The sequence below is a fragment of the Phoenix dactylifera genome, chromosome 9, assembly GCF_051530095.1.
Source record: "Phoenix dactylifera cultivar Ajwa chromosome 9, Ajwa_hap1_PhDact_Kaust_v1.1, whole genome shotgun sequence".
Taxonomy (NCBI): Eukaryota; Viridiplantae; Streptophyta; class Magnoliopsida; order Arecales; family Arecaceae; genus Phoenix; species Phoenix dactylifera.
The window spans coordinates 1,780,180-1,800,257 of NC_143198.1; the positions used below are offsets into that span (position 1 = coordinate 1,780,180).

The 20,078-nt window shown below is 39.6% G+C and overlaps 3 protein-coding genes and 1 long non-coding RNA gene across 7 annotated transcripts; 2 read left to right on the top strand and 2 right to left on the bottom strand.

Moving 5' to 3' along the window:
• Positions 1-201: 201 nt before the first annotated feature.
• LOC120104550 (egg cell-secreted protein 1.2-like) lies at positions 202-750 on the bottom strand. The gene has a single exon (XM_039115855.3). It carries the CDS (start codon positions 748-750, stop codon positions 307-309), a length of 444 nt encoding a protein of 147 aa, XP_038971783.3. The 3' UTR covers positions 202-306.
• A 1,941-nt stretch (positions 751-2,691) lies between these two features.
• LOC103704544 (uncharacterized) lies at positions 2,692-3,835 on the bottom strand. 3 transcript variants are annotated; one of them, XR_016396351.1, is made up of 3 exons: positions 3,683-3,835; positions 3,398-3,544; positions 2,692-2,758 (listed from the first exon to the last, which is right to left on the bottom strand). It is a non-coding gene; the product is annotated as an uncharacterized LOC103704544 (long non-coding RNA). The 3 variants fall into 3 exon arrangements; XR_016396352.1 differs by having other exon boundaries at positions 2,692-2,927; XR_016396350.1 differs by having other exon boundaries at positions 2,692-3,291.
• A 2,299-nt stretch (positions 3,836-6,134) lies between these two features.
• LOC120108523 (ylmG homolog protein 1-2, chloroplastic-like) lies at positions 6,135-8,923 on the top strand. The gene is made up of 2 exons (XM_039122145.3): positions 6,135-6,928; positions 8,822-8,923. The coding sequence occupies exon 1, from the start codon at positions 6,204-6,206 to the stop codon at positions 6,906-6,908; it is 705 nt and encodes a 234-aa protein (XP_038978073.2). The 5' UTR covers positions 6,135-6,203; the 3' UTR covers positions 6,909-6,928; positions 8,822-8,923.
• A 2,844-nt stretch (positions 8,924-11,767) lies between these two features.
• On the top strand, positions 11,768-19,421 carry LOC103704543 (uncharacterized). 2 transcript variants are annotated; one of them, XM_008787885.6, is made up of 6 exons: positions 11,768-12,576; positions 16,143-16,299; positions 16,695-16,871; positions 16,965-17,048; positions 18,472-18,553; positions 18,824-19,421. In XM_008787885.6, the coding sequence occupies exons 1-6, from the start codon at positions 12,191-12,193 to the stop codon at positions 19,255-19,257; spliced, it is 1,320 nt and encodes a 439-aa protein (XP_008786107.3). In that variant the 5' UTR covers positions 11,768-12,190; the 3' UTR covers positions 19,258-19,421. The 2 variants fall into 2 exon arrangements, with proteins under 2 accessions (XP_008786107.3, XP_008786105.3); XM_008787883.6 differs by having other exon boundaries at positions 11,978-12,576; positions 16,140-16,299.
• The last annotated feature ends 657 nt before the right edge of the window (positions 19,422-20,078 follow it).

Consider the following 20,078-nt stretch of genomic DNA (forward strand, 5'->3'; position numbering starts at 1 on the left):
GCCAGTGATGACGCCTTTTGATCGATGAGATGCCAATCTTTAGGTCAGTTTTTTTTTCCCCTTCTCCTGATGGACAACATCCGCCAGGCTTGCTGTTAACCCGGATTCGGAAGCCAGGGGTCGCAGAGACAGAGGATTAATAGATAAAAAGAGGAGGATCGATCATATTTATATTATTGAAGCCATGACAACGGTAGACAACGCAGAACTTCTTAACATCAGGACATGATGAGAGTAAACAAAGAAGTATGACTGATATCGAAGGACCCTCCCCATCGCTCGTGGAAACGGAAGCCCAGGGAAGCGCTAGGCCGCCGCCGGACCGGCAAACGCGAGTGCGGCGTCGGCCACAGAGGGAGATGTCGTGGAGTGGGGACGCAGTGACGCAACGGCGACAGGAGGAGGAGCGGCCTCGGCATCGCAGTATCCTCTGAGAACGTCGCTCTCCTGGGGAGTGAAGCCGAGGGACTGGAGCATCGTGGTCCAGCACTGGCGGGTGATGACTTGGATGGCGCGGCAGCAGTCGACTCCCAGGTACGACTCGCCGTTCATGAAGAAGAGCAAGATCTCGTCGGTGCATGATTTCAGCTCCAGCAGTGCGTTCCAGCAGTCAACTAGGCCCCCGTTGGAGGTGATCCGGGCCTCAAGAGGGCTAATGGCGGGTTCCACGGAGGAGAGCTCGCGGGCATTGGCAAGCCCAACGAGGCATGCGATCATGAACGAGAGGGCAAGCTTTTGAACGGGCGACATGCTTGTGGATCTCCTAAAAGCTTTTTCAAGCAAAGGGAGCGGCGTATATGATGGTGTGAGGGTAAGGAAGGTTGTGGCAGGGCATATTTATAGACGGGAGGAGTAGTGTTGGTAATTGGAGTCGGAGAGGAAGAGTTTGGGAACGCGAAAAGTCTCTTAACGTTGCGAGACGTTCGGAATGCCAAAATGGTAGGATCGTTTGGGACTGCCATTCAAGACAGTGTAATGTCTCTCTGTTTGACAAAAACTGAAATTATTGCTGGAAGCGTGGATGGAGTTATGGAATTCTGGAGTCTTTATTAGACTGCAACCAGTTTATGGAGTTTTTGGACCAACCAAACAAGCCTGTACCTTCTTACGTTTAAAAATTGCTTCTTGATAATGATCTCTCATTCACCATTTTCTGCATTCTTTCGGTCTCCACCACCACTTCCATGGAACAATAAGCTCCTGTCTTTTAGTTTTCTTTAAGTATTGTATACACACCAATACCAGAACTCTTCATTTCCACACCCTATTCCAACTGACTTTACTTGTTCCTCGTACGTCTCTTGCCAAACTCTAACCTTTCGCCTCACAACCGAAGAAAGAAGGTAATAAGTGAACATATATTAACTTGGCATATTGCTTAAAGAAGAGTTTGTCAGTGTTAATCTCCTACTGAAAGAGGTTAAGTGCCCTTTCCGAAAGGCAAGTCTTCTCTCCTTCTTCTCTGTAATTTTTTTGAGAAATAGTCCATCGATCTTCTCTGTTATTGACATTAATTCCTTTCTTTACTCATACCCAGACTCTCCTGCCCTTCCCTTACCCCAACTGAATGCAAGAGAAAGTGACATGATGCGGCTGAGTAGAAGAGAACTGTTCTAGGAAATGCATACAATAGATATTTGCACCTACATAAAATTTCAATACAGGCATTCATGATCATAGAACATTAACTTGGTAGTTACAAAAGAGATGGCATGGAATATCTTGGGTGCCACCTTAGATCTCTAATTAATATCAGGGTAGGTATTGACTCAATTCAGGTGAATGAATGAGATGTGATTTTAGGAATTATGATTTTGTAATGTCCAAAAATGACCTGGCCTGCATGCAGGCATCTAGTTGGATGCATCCATGTTACCCCTTGCAAAGCCTTTTCATCCTTTTGTATGTTGTCCCACATTTTTCTATACAGAGATCACACTTGGTCTTGCTGCATCAGGTGAAGTCCTGAAATTCATCTGCAAACCGGCTAGGGTTCAGGGAAAATGGATGATGAGCTCACCTTCTATGCAGACTATTTGGAGTTGAGCCCTCCTTTGACCAACATGATTCTATTAACAAGTGAACAACAATTAATATAATGATCTCACAACTGGCTTGTATAATAACAAAGACACCATTTTAACTATGTAAACAAATTACGTTTTGGACAACTAGATGAGGTAGCAGCAATATATTGCAATGCTTGATCAGATGCCAACTGCGGCATAAGATTTCCAAAAGTTCTTCGGACAAAATTTTTATACCGAAAGAAGAATATACATCATCTTTTCGGACATAAAAGCAATAACACATGGCTGATCACACCAATCCCAGCAACATTGGACATATGATGCATGAACATCACATTATTCAATCCTCAAAGATCCAGAATGTCCCCCTTTCTTGGTTATTTTGAGCACATCTAATAGAAGCAAAGCTACCACTTAGCTAACCGGACAGGCATTTCACAGAGATATCCCCTCATCACAGAGATTCATCAGACGGCACCGGTCACTGGGTTTCTGCTTGTCAAGTTTTGACAGGATTAGGGGAACATACATGCAGACAATTTGCTTGCACCGCAAAATTATAAATTAATAATAATAGATCATTTTTTCTGTCATACATCATTATTTCTTTGTCATACATTCTGATGAAGACCATGCCATCAGTGATTGTTTAGAGAGATGAAATACTTACTTGCTCTTCACTCATCTGCTTCTTTGCAGTTCTCAATAAGAGTCTCCATTATCTTCATCTGAATTAGAAGTGCAAATAAAACCGATAGTTACCAGAAGAAGAGGATAAAATATATACTATAGTATTTCATCGATCCACAATATGATTACCCTCAGCTTAGGAGTCTTTAATTGAATGAAAATATTTTTGACAGCTTTGCGGCATGCTAAACAAGTGTTCTCCTCTGTCTGATGGTAAACAACAGAGATTTAGCTTCACCAGTGTTAAATAATACCACAACAACAATGCAACATCATGGAACTGGGGTTGAACAATGATATAGTATTGTTACCACTAGTTGTTCAGTGTGCAAGCATTTCATTTCATTTCGAATCCTTTATTTTATTTTCGAGAACTAGGATGGGAGGAAAACCTGGCTAATTCTAAGTGTGCAAGCATTTTAATGTTCAGTAATTTGCTAATACAGAATAATCCATATTATAAGCTGAGCTTCTACTTGTAATTTTCTACAATATTCAGCTACCTCACTGCATCACCTGCTGTAAATGAAAATATTATTTTGAATAGACAAAATGTGTAAATGTGCATCACCTGCAGCAGTTCAAGACATTCATTTAACGGAATTGATGCATGGCTTGAATGCTATGGGAGAAATGTCAGTTTGTATTGTTACTACAATCGATAAAAGCTCCTTTACCTCAGAAGAAAACTTGTTTAATGAAATGCGACAAAGCAGGGACTCGTCCAAACATAATCCTGTGCTGTTGCAGAGATTTTCTTCATGGAAAAGATCTTGCAAAGACAGCGTTGTTTGATGCATATATGCCTCTGACTTTTGTAGACACTGCAAGGATAAAGCAAGCTCTGTTTAGTGAAATGATGTCTAAAATGAGAAGTAACCATTTTTGTGGAAGTCTGTACCTTAGCTTTGAGATCAAAAGGCAGAATATGGCAAACTTCACTTGAGAGCATATCAACATACCCAAACAATTCTGGATCACCCAAGGCTTTCTCAGCTTTTCTTGAAGCCTCCAGGCATGCATTGCAAATGGAATTTGGTGACCGGCCTTCGGTAGAAGAAAGCTTGTTTCCTATGAAGAAGTCAGTTGCTAGTTATGATTGAAGGCAAGTAGGATTTCATAGGTCTCATCAAGGAGGTGTGCTTTAAATTCGAATGCGAAATATTTTGTCCATGCAATCATTGATTTTTCCCTTAACAGTAGCAGCAGCACCTACTTGGTGAATTCGGCCATGCCAAATACTGGATTAATATCGAAGAACAATAAAATCTATAATGATGATTTTTGATGATTTACTTGCACTCACCTTGATCCATAAACATGGGTTCGACTTCAATCCTTGCATCCACATAAGCTAGCATAACAAACAGGACAACAGAGGAGGATAGCATTCTCATCTCCATCTTATACTCATCTTCCAGAATTATACAAGTCTTTGTTATAAAAATAATAATGCAAAGCAACATTAAAGACAACAGTAGAAGCGTAAAACTGTTCCCAAGCCACTAGCTCTTATCTTGCTTTTTTCCTTCTCTGAGTAAAAAAAAGCGCCTATCTTGCTAATTTAAGCACCCAAGTCCTGAATTTTTTTGATTGTTAAGAACTGTGGCCAACTAACAAAATCTACTAATGTCGAACAAAAAAATTATATTGCCAGGGATTCGCAAGACATTATGGAACTGTGCTATAAGCTCAAACTATGCAGTGATAGAAAGAGAACATATTATGAGGCTAAGAGATTGAATATACCGATCACTTTTTTGCGAGGAGCTGAGATGATATGGCTGGAGAATGCTCGGCAGGAAGGTATTAATAAACACCAGCAGCAATCAAGACATAATTCTCTTCTCGTTTTGCACATTTTCCTCTTCCTTCTTCCCTTCAACTTATTTTGTTCCAGGTGTAGCTCATTAGAAGGACTAAGAGAAACCCATGACATATGGAAGCTAGTTCTAATCATGGGCTCATGCACCTTCCTAGAAAGTGTTGTGTGGACCGCGTTCGAGTACTAGAAGTCCCGGTCTTCTGTTGGGAAACTGATGCAGAAGCGGTTTCTTCATAAAATACGTGTACAAATACATCCAATAAAATCAAAAAACACTAACTTGCGGAGTGCATGTGGCAGCTCTCCTCTCTTTTGATCAGAAGATGTACCCTGAGTGGTAAGTCACATAGGCAGCCATCCAGTCGGTTGCAGCTTCCTTTAAACATAACTCTTCACCAACGTTTCAAAAGTCTACAAATTTGTACCAGTTGCTTTCTTTTTGTCTCTTTGCTCCCGAGTCCCTGAGCATGTACATAATCTTGAACACGGATCTAGGAGTGGAGAGTCTTAAATGACGTCACCAGAATCAAGGTTTTTTTTGTAATTAAATTGTAATTGACTCTCTCTTCTCTGATCCATTCCTCCTTGCCCTCGGGGCAAGACTACTCTTGGAGCTGCTCCATGCCGACATCAACATGATCAAGCGGGATTAAAGTATCGGTAGCCATGATCACATGAGAGAAAGCATTGATATATCTTGTTTAAAAAATATACTCCTGCTTTTGGCTACATAAGTAGCCACCCAATCTGCAGTCCCATTAGTTTCACAGTATACATGCTTGACCTGGAAGGCCCCTCCATCCCCCTTAACCAGGAATTGGATTTTTCGAGCATACTTTGGTAAGCTACCGCATCACCAACTAGCTCATTAGATGCACGCATCTAGATTTCACCATTTGCTCCTCGGCATATTGGATATTAGCAACAGCTTCCAATTGTTATTCCCCTTCCAAAGATATGTTTTTATTGTTTTACTGAAAGCACCACTACCTGTCCGAATTGCATGTGTTAAGAATGCCGCTAGCATTGTGTAGAATTTAGATTCCCTAACATATGGATAGTTAATAAAAAGTTAAAAGCCAGATTACGAAAGTAATTATCACTATTTCTACGATAACAAAAAGTAAGGATTTTATAGTGATGTTATAGCAAGACAACAACGTAATTAAAATCTTGAGCTTAACTTAGAGCCTATCTGGCATCATTATAGTGTTTGTTTTTTTCTTTTTTGGTTACTCAGATAAATTAAACCATTTGAGTATATTTTATTGTTCTACAGCTTAGTAAAATACTATATAGATATTGATATTGAAGATAATACTGCCATAAAAATTTTGCTATTCTTTGCTTTTTGTTTCACTCTTTATTGGAAGTGATAAATCTTGACTACCAAAATCTCTAAAATTTTTACAAACAATTAAAAAAGAAGAAGAAGGGGGCTTCATTCATATCTAGTCTACTTTTCTTCTTCAGTATTTGAAAACGAGAACCAAAAAAGTTTCTGTTGGGCCCTCAGTTTCTATTGGTCTTTGAGCCAGTGATATGCGAGCCCAAAATGTTGGTCTTCACGTTGAAGTAAACTTGAAACCACGACCCTGGAGACCGTCCCCGCTACTTTGGACACCAAAAGCAAGGCAAACTGAAATTGTGCCTCATCCATGGCGACTGTCGTCTCCTCCACCGCCCTCTCCCTCCGAAACCCTAACCCTAATTCCACCCTCTGCTTCCTACCCAAACCCCTCCCCTCCTCCCTGTCCCTCCTCCGCCTCCCCCATTCTAACTCCCTCCACCTCCGCCTCTCCCGCCCCTCCAAATCCCTCGTCGTCTCCTCCTCTCTCGCCTCTCCCCCGCCGCCGCCCCCCACCCTCCTCCCCGACTCCACCCGCACCCTCTCCTCCCTTCTCGCCCTCGCGCTCTCCGTCTGCAAGCTCGTCCTCTCCCTCCCGGCCCGCATCGCCGCTGCCGCCGCCCGCGCCGTCCCCTCCACGGTGGAGCTTGCCGAGATCCGGGACCTCCGTGGGAGCCTCGCCTGCGCGGTGGGGCCCCTCTTCTTCGCCGCCCTCAAGGACCGGCCTAGCGGGTACCTCAATACCCCGCTCACCGTGGTCGCCTCCGGCATGGCCAAGTGGCTCGACATCTACAGCGGGGTTCTCATGGTTAGGGTCCTTCTCAGCTGGTTCCCCAACATTCCCTGGGATCGCCAACCCCTCTCGGCCATTAGGGATCTCTGCGACCCTTACCTCAATCTCTTCAGGAACATCATCCCGCCGGTGTTTGATACCCTGGATGTGAGCCCCCTTCTTGCTTTCGCCGTCTTGGGGACTCTTGGTTCGATTCTTAACAACAGCAGAGGGATGTATTGAAGGAGCTGCGGACAAAGAAGGTTTTTCTTTTAACTTCTCTCTATGCAATATTCATCCAATTCTGTGTTGGTTGAAGCCTCTTGATTAGGTTGGTTACGAATATATACGCATGTGATTGTCTATGAGTTTGATACACAATATCTTGAAGAAGAAATTTTGTCTTTTTTTCCCTTCTTTGCCTTAAAGTTTGTATTTTGTAACTTGAGGAGTTGGCAATTTTTTTTTTTTTTTTTTTTGGGGGGGGGGGGGGGGGGGGGGGGGGTGGGGGGGAATTACTGACATGCACAATTATTTCACTTTGATCCCTTCTTTTAATACTAATTCTGTAACTTCTTAGGAGATATCTGTGCCAAATGGTCCAAAGAATTCTTAGATTGGAACTTTATTATCTATTTCTATGTAGGTAGTGAATAATTGCATATAGCAAGACAGTCTTAATTATTCAGATACCATTATGCTGCTGTAATTTTGCCCCCATTTCCTTTTGTGCTTTCCTTTGCCAAGGCTTTGCTCGGTATAGCTAGTGAAAAAGAAACGGGCCAAGAATGTGCTAAGCACTAATGGTCTGAAATTGGTCATTGTTTACTAGCTTAAAGAATATATATGTGCCATTTGTTTGCTACTTCAGAATGGAAAAACATATTAAAACTTCACTAGATAGCTAAATGAGAATCCAGAATGCGATAATGTTTGAGCTGAAAGCTTTCATCGGTAACTCTTGAATCTTATGGAATATTTTACTTTTGTAGAAAACCTTGATAGATCTTGCAGTATAAAATTCAATCGACAATATATGTCAACTGGGAAATGACAAGATGTTTTAGTATATTTCATCTCTGGAACATTTGTGAGTATTTGTCCATATGAATGAACATAAGATTATGTTATGCTAAAATTTTTCTGGACATTGCTAATTTATAAATTCTTTGGACATATAATAATTGAACCCATTTTCGTTGTGGATCTTTTTTTTTAATCTAAAATCGTCATACTAGGACTGGAATTCTGGAGTCTTTATTAGACTACAACCAGTCTATGGAGTTTCTGGACCAACCAAAGAAGCCTGTACATGCTTACGTTTAAAAATTGCTTCTTGATAATGAATTCGTTGCATTCATTGCTTTGTAAAAGTTTAGAGCCATGTTCATTAGTCAGATATATAAAATTCATGAAGGCTAAAGTGAACAAGCTGAGCTTTGTGCCTCCTCTAATTTCCATCAAAATAAGCCTTCACTATGAAATCTGATACACATGAGTATTAGCACAAACACTTGCTGTCCTTGATATTTTTGGCATTTATGTTTAGTGATCATGTTTTCAGAACTTTAGTTGGCATATAATGTTCATGTTTCCTTGGTTTTAACAAATATGGTACAACTACTAAGTGTCTATGTAGTGTATGCCTGACATAACCTTCTGAAAATCCAATGAATGGATAACTCTATATAATATAAATAATTTCCTATAATCTTTAATCAGAAAAAATGATTTAATGTAATCGCCACTATAAACAATACTAATTTCATAATGTGGTGTATCTAATGTTTAAAAAGCCAAAGGTGTAAGGTACTGAGTAAAGCATGAGATATAAGCTTCATGCATCTCTTTGGTTTGTATTGTGATCTCACTAAAATATTTTGAATCTAAGCAACATAAATGACATCAGTATTATGTTCCGACTCATATGACCTTCATCTACCATAAGAAGTAACTTTATTTGAGATGCCCTTAGACATGCATAACTCTTATGACCCTAACATAATAGCATCAAGGAAGTAGAAATACTAGCATGTTTGTACCATATCTGTATTGGATGCGGATACTTGTTGAATACTTCTCAAATATATGTCCAGAGCTAGTTTTAAGTATCCTATTTTTCAAAATAAAAAAAAAACACTCTGGATATTTTTCAGACGCACTGAAGTTACTTCCCTAATGCCTCCAAAGATGAAGAGGAGGGTGTTTTCTTGCTTTTAAATGTTAACCTTCGAACAGTAAAAGGTAAATTTTGGAGTAATTTTTTGAGCTTGTAAAACTTGATGCGACCGTATAAAATATGAACTGTCAACTATTTTGTTCTGATAGCATCCTATGATTTATGGATGCTTTTCAAATTCATACCTACATACACACACACACACACATTTGAACATATACATATATGTGTATGTAGCTATGCATGCATCTATCTGTGAAACTTATTTGCTAGAATCAGAAGTGAGAGAGCGTGTGTAGGTTTGAGGTTCTGGGAAGATTTCGAAGTGGGTGCATTAGCTGAGGCAGAAGATTTTGGTTAATAAGGTATAAAATATATATGCTTCTTGATGTATCCAGGTGGTATCTTATCAATGTCCATGCTTCATAAACTAGCATAGGTTAACTATAAGATCTAAATTGAAAAACAAGCAGGAAATGTTTGCACGTGTCTAATCTTAAGCAAATGCATTTGCTTTTTACCCAATGCTAATACAAACTTATTACTTGCATGCTGCTAGCTTTGAGAAGCACAGTGTGTGAGTGAGAGTGAGAGTTAGAACAAGACTTAATAATGATGGATCGTGTGATGTTGATAGAGTGCAATGCAGGTATCAGTTTGACCTTAACATGAGCGACTTATACTTCCAGGTGTTAGCTGTTGCATTAATTACTCTAAATGCAGAGGAAGTTTTGAAGCCACCTTGTGGGTTGTACTAAATTATCATCAAAAAATGAAACCTATAAGTCTGCTTCCAAATGCCATAAATTCTACTTGACAAGTTTTCAATCACCTTTTCAGTGATATGTGTAATTTTGAATGTGCCATGCACTAGAAGAAATTCGTTATTCTTTCCAACATCTCCTTCATCTATCTCCTCCTAGTCTTCAACACAAGAAAACAAATGTCTTTTTCTCCATAGTACTTTAATTTAATTTTCTATATACCTGAATGCACTTTTCATTTTAAATGCTACGGTTGCAAATTGATAAATATTAATATCATATCTGGTCAACGTTGTTATTTTCAGACTGCATGATTCATCGTGATCTGTAATTGCTGCAGTGCATCAAAATCCAATAATTTTCAGTACAATAAGAACCATAATTGGAAACTATATCCAATATCTTTGTTTGGAGTTATACATATTTACTCGCCATTTGATCGTTACTTTCTTTTTGAAGGATCCATAATCATTGTTTATTTCTTCATTTCTTCTTCGGAGCTCATTCTCTGATTTCTTCTTTGTGCTTCCCTTTTGCTGATTTTTTATTTCTTCTTTTATCCAAAAATTCTTTTGCCCAAGTGAGGCTAACCCTAACAGTGTATAACCTACATGAACATGAACACGACTGACAATTCTTGTTCGATCAAGCCTTATGATTCTGGTATCTTGCTCGAGCGGCAATGTCAACTTCTACGCCCTTGCGGACATGTGAGGTCTATCGTAGCATTTTTAGCATACAATGGAAGAGGGTCGGATTGGTCAGTTGCTTATCTCCACTACCAGCTGCCACCAGTTTAACATTTTCCACGAGGGCTCATGTGAAAAATGCTAATAATTTTAACAATGGCTGATGATACTTCCCCATCCCTCTTATATATAATAATATGAGAAAAAGACTGGCTTGTGATAGTTCCATCCCCGCTCCTTATATCACATTCGAAACTTGTGACTTTTTTTTTTAATTTTAAAAAAATTAAGTTTAACTTTTTAAAATTAAATTTCTCTTCAAAAGTGATTTTACAATCCAAAAAAAATACATTTATTCAATAAGTGAATAAAAAGTAGCACTCTTATCTTTTCATTGTTGTCCATTATTTTTGCAATAACAACTATTACTTACAATAGTAATTATTCTATTAAGCTCCGCATCAGGAAAGATTGGGCACTCTCCGATTGCCACCACTTTAGAGTTTGGATTTGTGATCACGAAATCCGTACTATTCTGCTAGCCATCATCCAAAATGTATCCATCGAAGTTGATTTTGAGAAAACTCGAAGAATTGTTTGAGACGTTACAGGAGCAGAAGTAGAGTTCCACATATCTCGAACTATCAATGGCCTGCATGGGTGACCTCTACAGTCTAGATTCGAGTTCTCTTCATCATGAACTTTGGTGTAGGACTGTTCTCTCCAAAAATTTAGGTGTTGTATAAGTTTTTTTGATGGCCATAGGGTCTGAGGTAAAATATTGCACTTTTGTTAAGATAAATATTACCTTAATTTTATTTGAAACAGCCACAGACTTTCTCAATCTTTACCCACTCTGAGTATATAGCACCGCACGTTGTGGCTGACAAGGGGTTGAAATAAGCCTAGCACATGCACGCAGGTCCATTGTAGGCTGCAAAACTTTTCCTCTTAAAACTAAATTACAACCTTGTGTGACCATACTAGTGTTGGCGGAGGTTCAGTAACAAGTTAGTATTGCATGTATTTTAGCTCTTTCGTAACTTATGTTAAAAAATTAAATTAATTAGATAACAAAATAAGTGAGCATGCCCATTTTGCATCATATATAGTAACGTATAAAATCAACAAAACAATGATCAACACAATCAAAACACCTCGAAAATTTTTCTTTGTTTTTTTTTCATTGATCACACTTGTTCTTTCTTATTCCCACGAACCAAATGACCCCTTAGATAATGCCATTCCCAAAATCTAGAAATTGTTACTTGGTTCTCTTTTGATAGGGTGTATATTGGACTCCCAAATTACTTAATGACCCAACCGGGAGTTATGTAGAATTTGATACATTGGTTAGCCCATGCGCATCATGACAAATACCAAATTGGGTTCCACCCAACAGCTGATTCTAACTGGAATTGAGGGCGAGGGGTAGGTGATATCAGATATACCAAGGCCAACCATAGCACACGGTATCCATCCTAAATTTTTAATTGATGCACCAAGCTAACCACCCGGCCACAGCTGGACCCTTCAACGCCTCGTGCCGGTCGCAAACTCCCATCACCGCCGAGTCAAGCGCCCGACCCGAGTAGCCAGCCGAACCAACCACATCGCGCCACGACACGAACTCCCCCGATAACTCCGCTGTATTTTATCCACAACGTAATATCTCTAAAGATTCATCCTGTGGTAATTTTCTCCTTCTCCCTCCAATTCTCCCCCAATTTATCTCCTCTTTTCCAACCAAATCCGCCAAGAACGAACGAACCCTATCTATCGCTTCCCTCTCCACCGGCGTTCCAAGAGGATCGATCTGGTCCTGGGGTTTCGCTCTCTTCTGCGTCTTCTCCTTGGTCTCTTTTAGGATACGATCGAGTTGGAGAGGAAATAATGGGGGATATCTACACGGATTTCGTGGACTTCATGAGGCGGCCGGCGGTGGTGGAGACGTTCATCGATATTTTGCTGTGCGCGGTGCCGATCTGGGTGGCGGTGATGATCGGGCTGGTGATCGGGTGGTCGTGGCGGCCGCGGTGGACGGGGCTGTTGTTCTTGGGGATGAGGAGTAAATTCCGGTTCCTGTGGACGGCTCCGCCGGGCCTTGGCGCCCGCAGGCTCTGGCTGGCGTTCACCGCCCTCTCGGCCTTCTCCGTGTGCCGGAAGCTCTGGTCCAACTTCAAAGGGAAGGGCGAGGGCTCGTCGGCCGCGGAGGACTTGGGCTCCCGGTCGGCGGCTTCGATGTCGTCCGCGGAGGAGGACGGTGGTGGCAGCTTCAGGTGGGTATGAATCCATTTCGTTTCTTGTTTCTGAGTTGTTTTCTGTGCGACAGTTATTTAATATATGCATTTTCGGGAATGAGGATAGTGAATGTTGTGCCAAATTAGGGGTTCTTTCATGTTGATAGAAAGATAAAGCTTGGTGATTGATTAATTTCCAGGAAAAGTATTATCCTTCTTGGTTTCTATACTAATGGTGATTGTGAGATTGGAAGGTGTATCTTGGCTTTCTTGTGGATGCAGCTTGATCTTTCGAAATCTGAGAAGATTCGAATTGTAGAAAAAATGGGTCACGATACAAGAATTTATGTATCTTTGTCCCCTTCTTAACTTTCTGTGTGAAGATAGGCTTTAATTATAAACCCTATCTTCTTGAAAGGAGTGCACTTTAATATGCTTAAAGTCCCATTTTGTCTGTCAAATGATAAGGTTAGACAGAAGACTGTTAGGGGGGTGTGTGTGGGGTGGGGGGGTGGGATCTCCTAGAGTTTAGAGATGATAGAAGTAGCTGGTTGAGTTATGAGACTACTTGGTCGTCATGCATAACGAGTAGAGCCAGCAAATCATATGATTATGGCTCACAATTTCATGAAAGTTATCAAATGGGTCTCTTATCCAAGAAGAAAGAAACTCAGTGCTTCTTTAAGGTAGTACGGGGCCAGCTTGTAAAATCTTGAAGATTAACGTACCAGAAGCAAACAAGGAGAGCAAGCTAGAGGGAGAAGCAGCTGGTTATTACCGTGATGCTTTGCTTTACAATGACACGCATGGGCTTAGTAATTTGATTGAGAGATTAGAATTTCATGCATGCGCCTATCCTTTGTTTCAGTGGCCTCTATGAACTTATTTATGAATGGCTGATGCATTGTACAAAGTATGACTATGTGAAACAAATGAAATTTGACAGAGGATCTTTTTTTTTATTGGATGTACTGGAAATGTGCATCGAAAACATCCTTTTGATATGATACCAGTTATAAAACTTTGTTTAGTTCTTTAATGGAGCCTTCTCAATGTTAGCTCTGGTGCCGACCTTATTTGATGGGAAAAAGGTTTTGTCGATATTGATGATGGTACTTTTGATATCAGTTATGTATTTCTAAATCAAAACACAGATTTCAAACTGGGAGGAAAATGATCAGGACTTCATATATTTCTTCATGGGCATCTGCTTCAATGTAATCATAGATAGTCCAGTACTTGATCACTTTTCCTCTCATTATTTTGAAAAGTAGCCACCTAGACTGTGGAGGCAGCAACCCGAGCTTAGGTGGTCACCTGGCCTTCCACTCAGTACCAAAACACTTTGGCAGATCTTATATGTTGACCGACTACCTTGCAAGAACCTCGATGGCAAGGGGAACTAGTATACACAATATCATGGAGTTGTCAATATATTAGGCCTGTTAGTTGAGTGGATTAGATATCTTTATTATGGTACTCTATTTTTCTTAGCTACAGCCAACCAAATTCACTAATACTTGATTAGTTGCTTATACTCGATTTTGGATTCATTAGTCATTATATGGTTGAACCTCTTGTTGCATCAGTTCATTTGAAGTATTCAACATGTTTCTTTTAAGATTAATTACCATTGTTGCATAACAGTAAACATATCATGTCACACTAAAATAGGTTTTGAATAAATTAAAAATTCTATAATTTATTTTACTCCTTTAATTTGTTAATTTAGTTTAATTTTGTAGCTATGTTTTAATTTTATGAGTCTCAATTCATGTTTAAATAGAATAAGCTTAAGTGGTTGCCTTAGTGCAAAGCTGTTTCGAGACAACCTGCATTTGCGACTATGTTTAGTTAAAAATATCCTTATTCTATATGTAATTTTTTGCCTTAATGCGGAAAATGTGATCTTATATAATCCAAGGATGTTGTCAAGAACCATCAATCTGACCTAAACACAATTAGCGTTGGATAGAATGCATTGGCTTACCTTGGCTTTTTGATTCTTTGTAAAAAGATTTCTATGCGGATGCTTTCCGACATGATTTAAGCATTCTGCCTCTTTAATTATGAAGCCCTGCTTGATGTATAACTATGTGATGCGATTTATGTTTGAAATAGTCATTTTTCTGATGAAAACCATTTGTATCTATTCAATATTAACTAATGATCAATAGTTGAAGATGACTGTGTTCCTAGGCCTTTTAGTTTCAATACTCTTGGCCTTCAAGCTTGATATGTCTAACGGTAGTATCCGGATCCGTCATCTTATGTTATGACCACCCTTGGAGATGCATTGGTTTCATTGGCCTAGGTTGGAAAGAGGATAAACTGCAGTTATACCTGAAATGTCTGCTGAACAGCCAAAACAGGAGGCTGGGATTGTTATACTTGACAGTTCTGATCAATGGCCTTTATCATTGGATAATCTCTTAGATATGGTGGAATGGAGCTATCCACCCTTCTTACCGCATCTAATTTTTGCAATGTCAAACTCCCTCCATTAGCAATAAGAGAAAAAGTATTGGTGTGTGTCTTTTTCAACTAAAATGTAACTAAGGAACTGTCAGTTGTAATGTGGTACTATGTAATTGTTAAAGAATCATTCACTTTTAAACTGAAATCAACTATTGTTTTGAGGATAAAAAAGGTTATCCTAGAAATACATATCCTGTTTCCAATTAATCCTTCTGGATTTGCTTAGAACTACTGTTGATATGTCGCTGGCCATAAAGATGCTTTTAATGCTTTTTGCCTGGGACAAAGGTTCACTTATCCATGAGTCTCAAATTTCCATTTAGGACATCAGTATGTAGTTGGGTATAGACTATGTGGGAGAGTCAGTCATAAAAAATACCGCCATTCTCAGTGTGATCAATGCAGAATACATTAGCATCAGGCTAAGAATCCCTGTTTCAAATGGTGAGATTGCTAGACCACAGCCACATGAAAGGAGGAAGAAATGATGTGAAGTAGATTAGAAAGATTAAGAACTAAATGCATTTCTGGGAGACCACTTCAATCATTAGCCTTCAGAGTCATGGCTGACCTAGGAGAGGAGGACTAAGATGGTGTTGCCATGGGATTTAGCCCTTGATGGGGTCAGTTAGCTATAAATTAGTTGCATATCTGGAGTAAGTTTTATGTGACATGTGATAGTGATACTCTTAAATCTTGGTATAAGTTTATGTTAAGCTCTAATAAATTTATATCCCAAATGAGTAGTTGTGCAACACAATGTTCCCCTATGTCTCATGAATAGTTAATTCCATGATGGGTATGGATGTGTTGTTTACTTTTTCAAAATTGTCCTCGCTGCTACTTTCACGGTGTTTTCGGGGAATTGACTAGGTTGTGTTGATTCAAGTAAGCTGCGAGAATCTTGTTTTTAGGACCATGTTGCACTCGGAAAAGGATTTGCTGGTATGCAACTTTCCAACGGTTTTTTTTGGCTAAAATTGAGGATTTCGGCATATAGATGGCACTCTACAGCACATCTATTTCAATTTATGTGGTTTCATATTTTTAAGTGGTCTACTTTATGTCTTTGAAGTTCAAATTACTCTTAACTTTCTTTGCACTTGATCTTTCTCTCGATCTAGCAGTGGAGCTTTTGAGGATGGGCATGATGTTGTTACTGACAAAGATTTGGAGCATTTATTGCATCTTTTAGATGGTAAGGTAGGAGATGCAGTATGGCAAAATCAGATGGAACGCACCACTCCAAACATGATATACCAAGCTTGGCGTCACGAACCTGAGGTAGAATGCAGTGTTCTTACATTTTGAACAATGACTGCTACAAAATAGTTTCTGATCGTCACTTCTGAAAACATTTTGTGTGTCTAACATTTTTTTGTTTCCTGGGCTTTGCTTCAAATTCATGCATGCACATGTGTTCTTTTTCTTCTTTATATTGTCCTTTTTTAAATATTTCGAAATGTTTCTTTATTAATCCATTTTATTTTCCACATTTTGACAGACTTCTTTTAGTTTATTTTTTCTTTTTCCACTAATTTTTTTTTTAAAAAAATGCTATGAAGATCTTTTGCTTTGTTTCTTTGCCATATAGTTTTGTGCTTTTGGTCGCATCATCATCACTGGTCTAATTTGTTGATGATACGTTCAAGATTCTGATGTTCTTTTTTGTTCCTCAGGTGGGCCCCATAATTTATCGCAGCAGAACTATATTTGAGGATGCAACTCCTGAATTGGTTAGAGATTTCTTCTGGGATGATGATTTTCGACTTAAATGGGATCCCATGCTTGCGTACTTTACTACTTTGGAGGAATTCCCTCAAAGTGGGACTACGATTGTTCACTGGATAAAAAAGGTTTTCCGCAAGCATCACTTATGATGTTGATTATCAAACTTATAATTGCAGATTAGTAAAAGTTTGACTTGATTGCTTATCTGTCATTTCCAGTTCCCATTCTTCTGCAGTGATCGAGAATACATTATTGGTCGACGCATATGGGAGTCTGGAAAGACTTACTACTGTGTGACAAAGGTATTACATGACAAATTTATACATTAGTTATGGTTATATCTACTGTTTAATCATTATTTAGCTATCAAATTAGAGATCATGTTCGGTGCTCTTTATATGTTTAGCCAATTTTCAATTTGTGTTGTTTGTATACTACTGTATTTGCTATAACTATGTTTTCTTCAAAAAGATTTTGTACGGGACAGTGTTTTCTAAGTAGAAAATAATAGTTCCTTTTTCATTTTCATCCATGCTCTAGCATAAAGGGCATCTGCTTCCATGTAGCTGGATACATGGCTGCACATCACGAAATACAAAATTCAAGATTCCCCAGCCCCGCTCCTTTTCTATTTTATTCAACTCATCTGTGAAGTACTATTTTTGTAGTACGTTGGCAGAGCAGCACTGATCATGCATACTGCATGTTTCACATGACATTGTGCAATAATTGTTTTAAAAAATGTTCCATAACCAGTGAATAAAATCACAGTAAATTTTTCTTCACCCTGCAAAAGCCAAAGGTTTCCATGATCATGTTCTGTATGATTGAAGGAAACATTACAAGGATGGAGGCCAAATGGGCTGTCAGACCTTTCTGATTACCTGTTCATCTTGGCCTGAGTTATAAGACTGTAGTTTGGTATTAGGGCCATAAATGAGCCAAAGACTAGCGATCTGGGCTCTGCTTAATCTTGGCGCAAAATTATAAAGGGTCAGTTTGAGATCGGCTTGAATCCACTTGAGAAATCCCAGCTCAAGCTTGGTTTACATATACTCAATATGTAATGCTCAAGCAGAGATAGAGCTGAACCTAGCTCGTCTAAGCTCGAGAATGCAGGTGGGATTTTTTGGTTTTTTTTTTTGTGGTGGTGGTGGTGGGAAGTGATCTACCTGACTAGGTATTGCTGCCAAGGGAGGGAGGGAGGGAGGGAGGAAGATCTACCTTACTAGGTGTTGCTTTCATAGCAGCAGTTGCTAGGAAAGCCTTTGGAGTATATGACAGGATAGTGAGGATCTCTAGGAGACAAGTCCATAGCTGTTGCGAGGATACAGTAGCAGAGAGGGGGAGGGAGATCTGGAGGGAACTTTAAGGACAATGGTGACAGAATTCAGTCCACTGAGGTTTCAGTCAGCATGTGATGTGCCTGATGCTTTTGGAGTTTTAGATAGGCCCAGCTGACCTGTAGCTAACTTGTCTTAACTGGCATCCGAAGTCCAGCACATGTAATAATCTTTACACTATAGTGTTGATGTGAATAGCAGTCCATCCATGCATATTTTTCACTATATTTCGAGCTTCTCACAGTAAAGTTAGGATGGGGATGATTGTTGTTTAGCACATTCTGCATCTTTAGTGTGAGATATACACCATCAGCTATTGGTATGCAATATCCTAATTTTGTGTGCTGTTTTGCTGATTAATTCACCACATTTTATTCTACAGGGTGTTCCTTACCCAGCTTTATGCAAGAAAGAAAAGCCAAGGCGCGTGGAATTGTATTTCTCAAGTTGGCGCATCAGGCCAGGTACATATATATTTTAATTAATTTCGTGCTTCCTGTTATATTAGATGGGATGCTACTAGGGCTAAACTGTAGACAAATATGATTTAACTGAATCCCACAGAAGATGAAATCTCATGTACATCATTAAGATGGTGGGTTAATTGTGATCATGGCAGTTTTCCTTCCATGTCATGTTTGGATTCTATGGATCAACTATTATATTGTGTCATGTGGATCATATAATATTCTTAGTGACCTCTTTTTTGCTTGTTTTCATTGACATGAATGCAGTGGAATCCCGCAGACAAGATGGGCAGGTTTCTGCATGTGAAGTAACACTCGTTCACCATGAAGACATGGGCATTCCCAAGGATGTAGCAAAGGTCGGTGTCCGCCATGGGATGTGGGGAGCTGTTAAAAAACTGCAATCTGGTATGAGAGCATACCAAGTAATGAGAAAAACAGAGACATCCCTGTCCAGAAGTGCACTAATGGCACGTATCACCACAAAGATCCCGGTTGATGGCACCGTCACTCTCTCAGACCCAGAACCGTCCGGTGAATCAGAAGCAGGTAACAATGATGATGCCCATGAGGTCCGTCAAGGAGTTGAATGGAAATGGGTTGTTATTGGTGGAACGATAGCTGTTATCTGTGGGCTTCAGACCGGTCTTATTGGTAAGTCTCTGTTATTTGGCGCTGCAAGGAGGCTTGCAAGGAAGTGAGAGTTACCTTCTGCGCAGAGTTTATTTTGAGGGACTGATTTCTGATTCCTATTTAGAGTGCTGGAATGTTATAAATGACGGGAAAGCTGCGTATATAATTTTTTTGTTTTTATAGTTGACAATTAATTTGGTATCAATTTTACTCCGCGAGCTTTATATCGCAATGTTTTGTATGATATTCTTATCATTTTGTGGTGGGATATCTAACAGCGTACGATAAGCCCACTGGATATGCATACTGAAGCTTGCCCGTGTCTATGGTATTGTGTCCTGGCCGGATAGAGAAGCTTTTCATTCCAGAAATGGTCGTCACATTCACCGAACAAGGAATAACTTATAAGGTAAAGGGTGTGTGGCATTGATATTGGGGAGGCTCATCTCTAGATCTGATCATTTGGAGCTTAGAAATTATTATGGATTGAAGCAATGATCTCAGGTAATACCTGGGAGACCGCTAAGAGACTACTGGAAAATGTCAGATTACTACAGGTATGATGACTTTGTAAGATAAATCTCCTTGAGCTTGTGCCTATGAGGACTTCCCATCTTTTGCTTCTCCCATAGCTTATCACAGGATTGTAGCACCTGATGACGAAACATTGCATGTGAAACAAGGAGACCAATTTAGCTAAAAGATAAACACCAAATATTGGCTGGAAGATTGGTATGGACAAACCTGAGAGAAAACTCACCCAAGTCCGCTGTCCCCTGCTATTCGAAATGATGTAGGGAGCGGAAACCATCACTCGCCAGCAATAATTGCTGGGAAACGAACACAAAACATTTTGCCGGCAAACCATCCATTTTGCTTACGTGCAGTA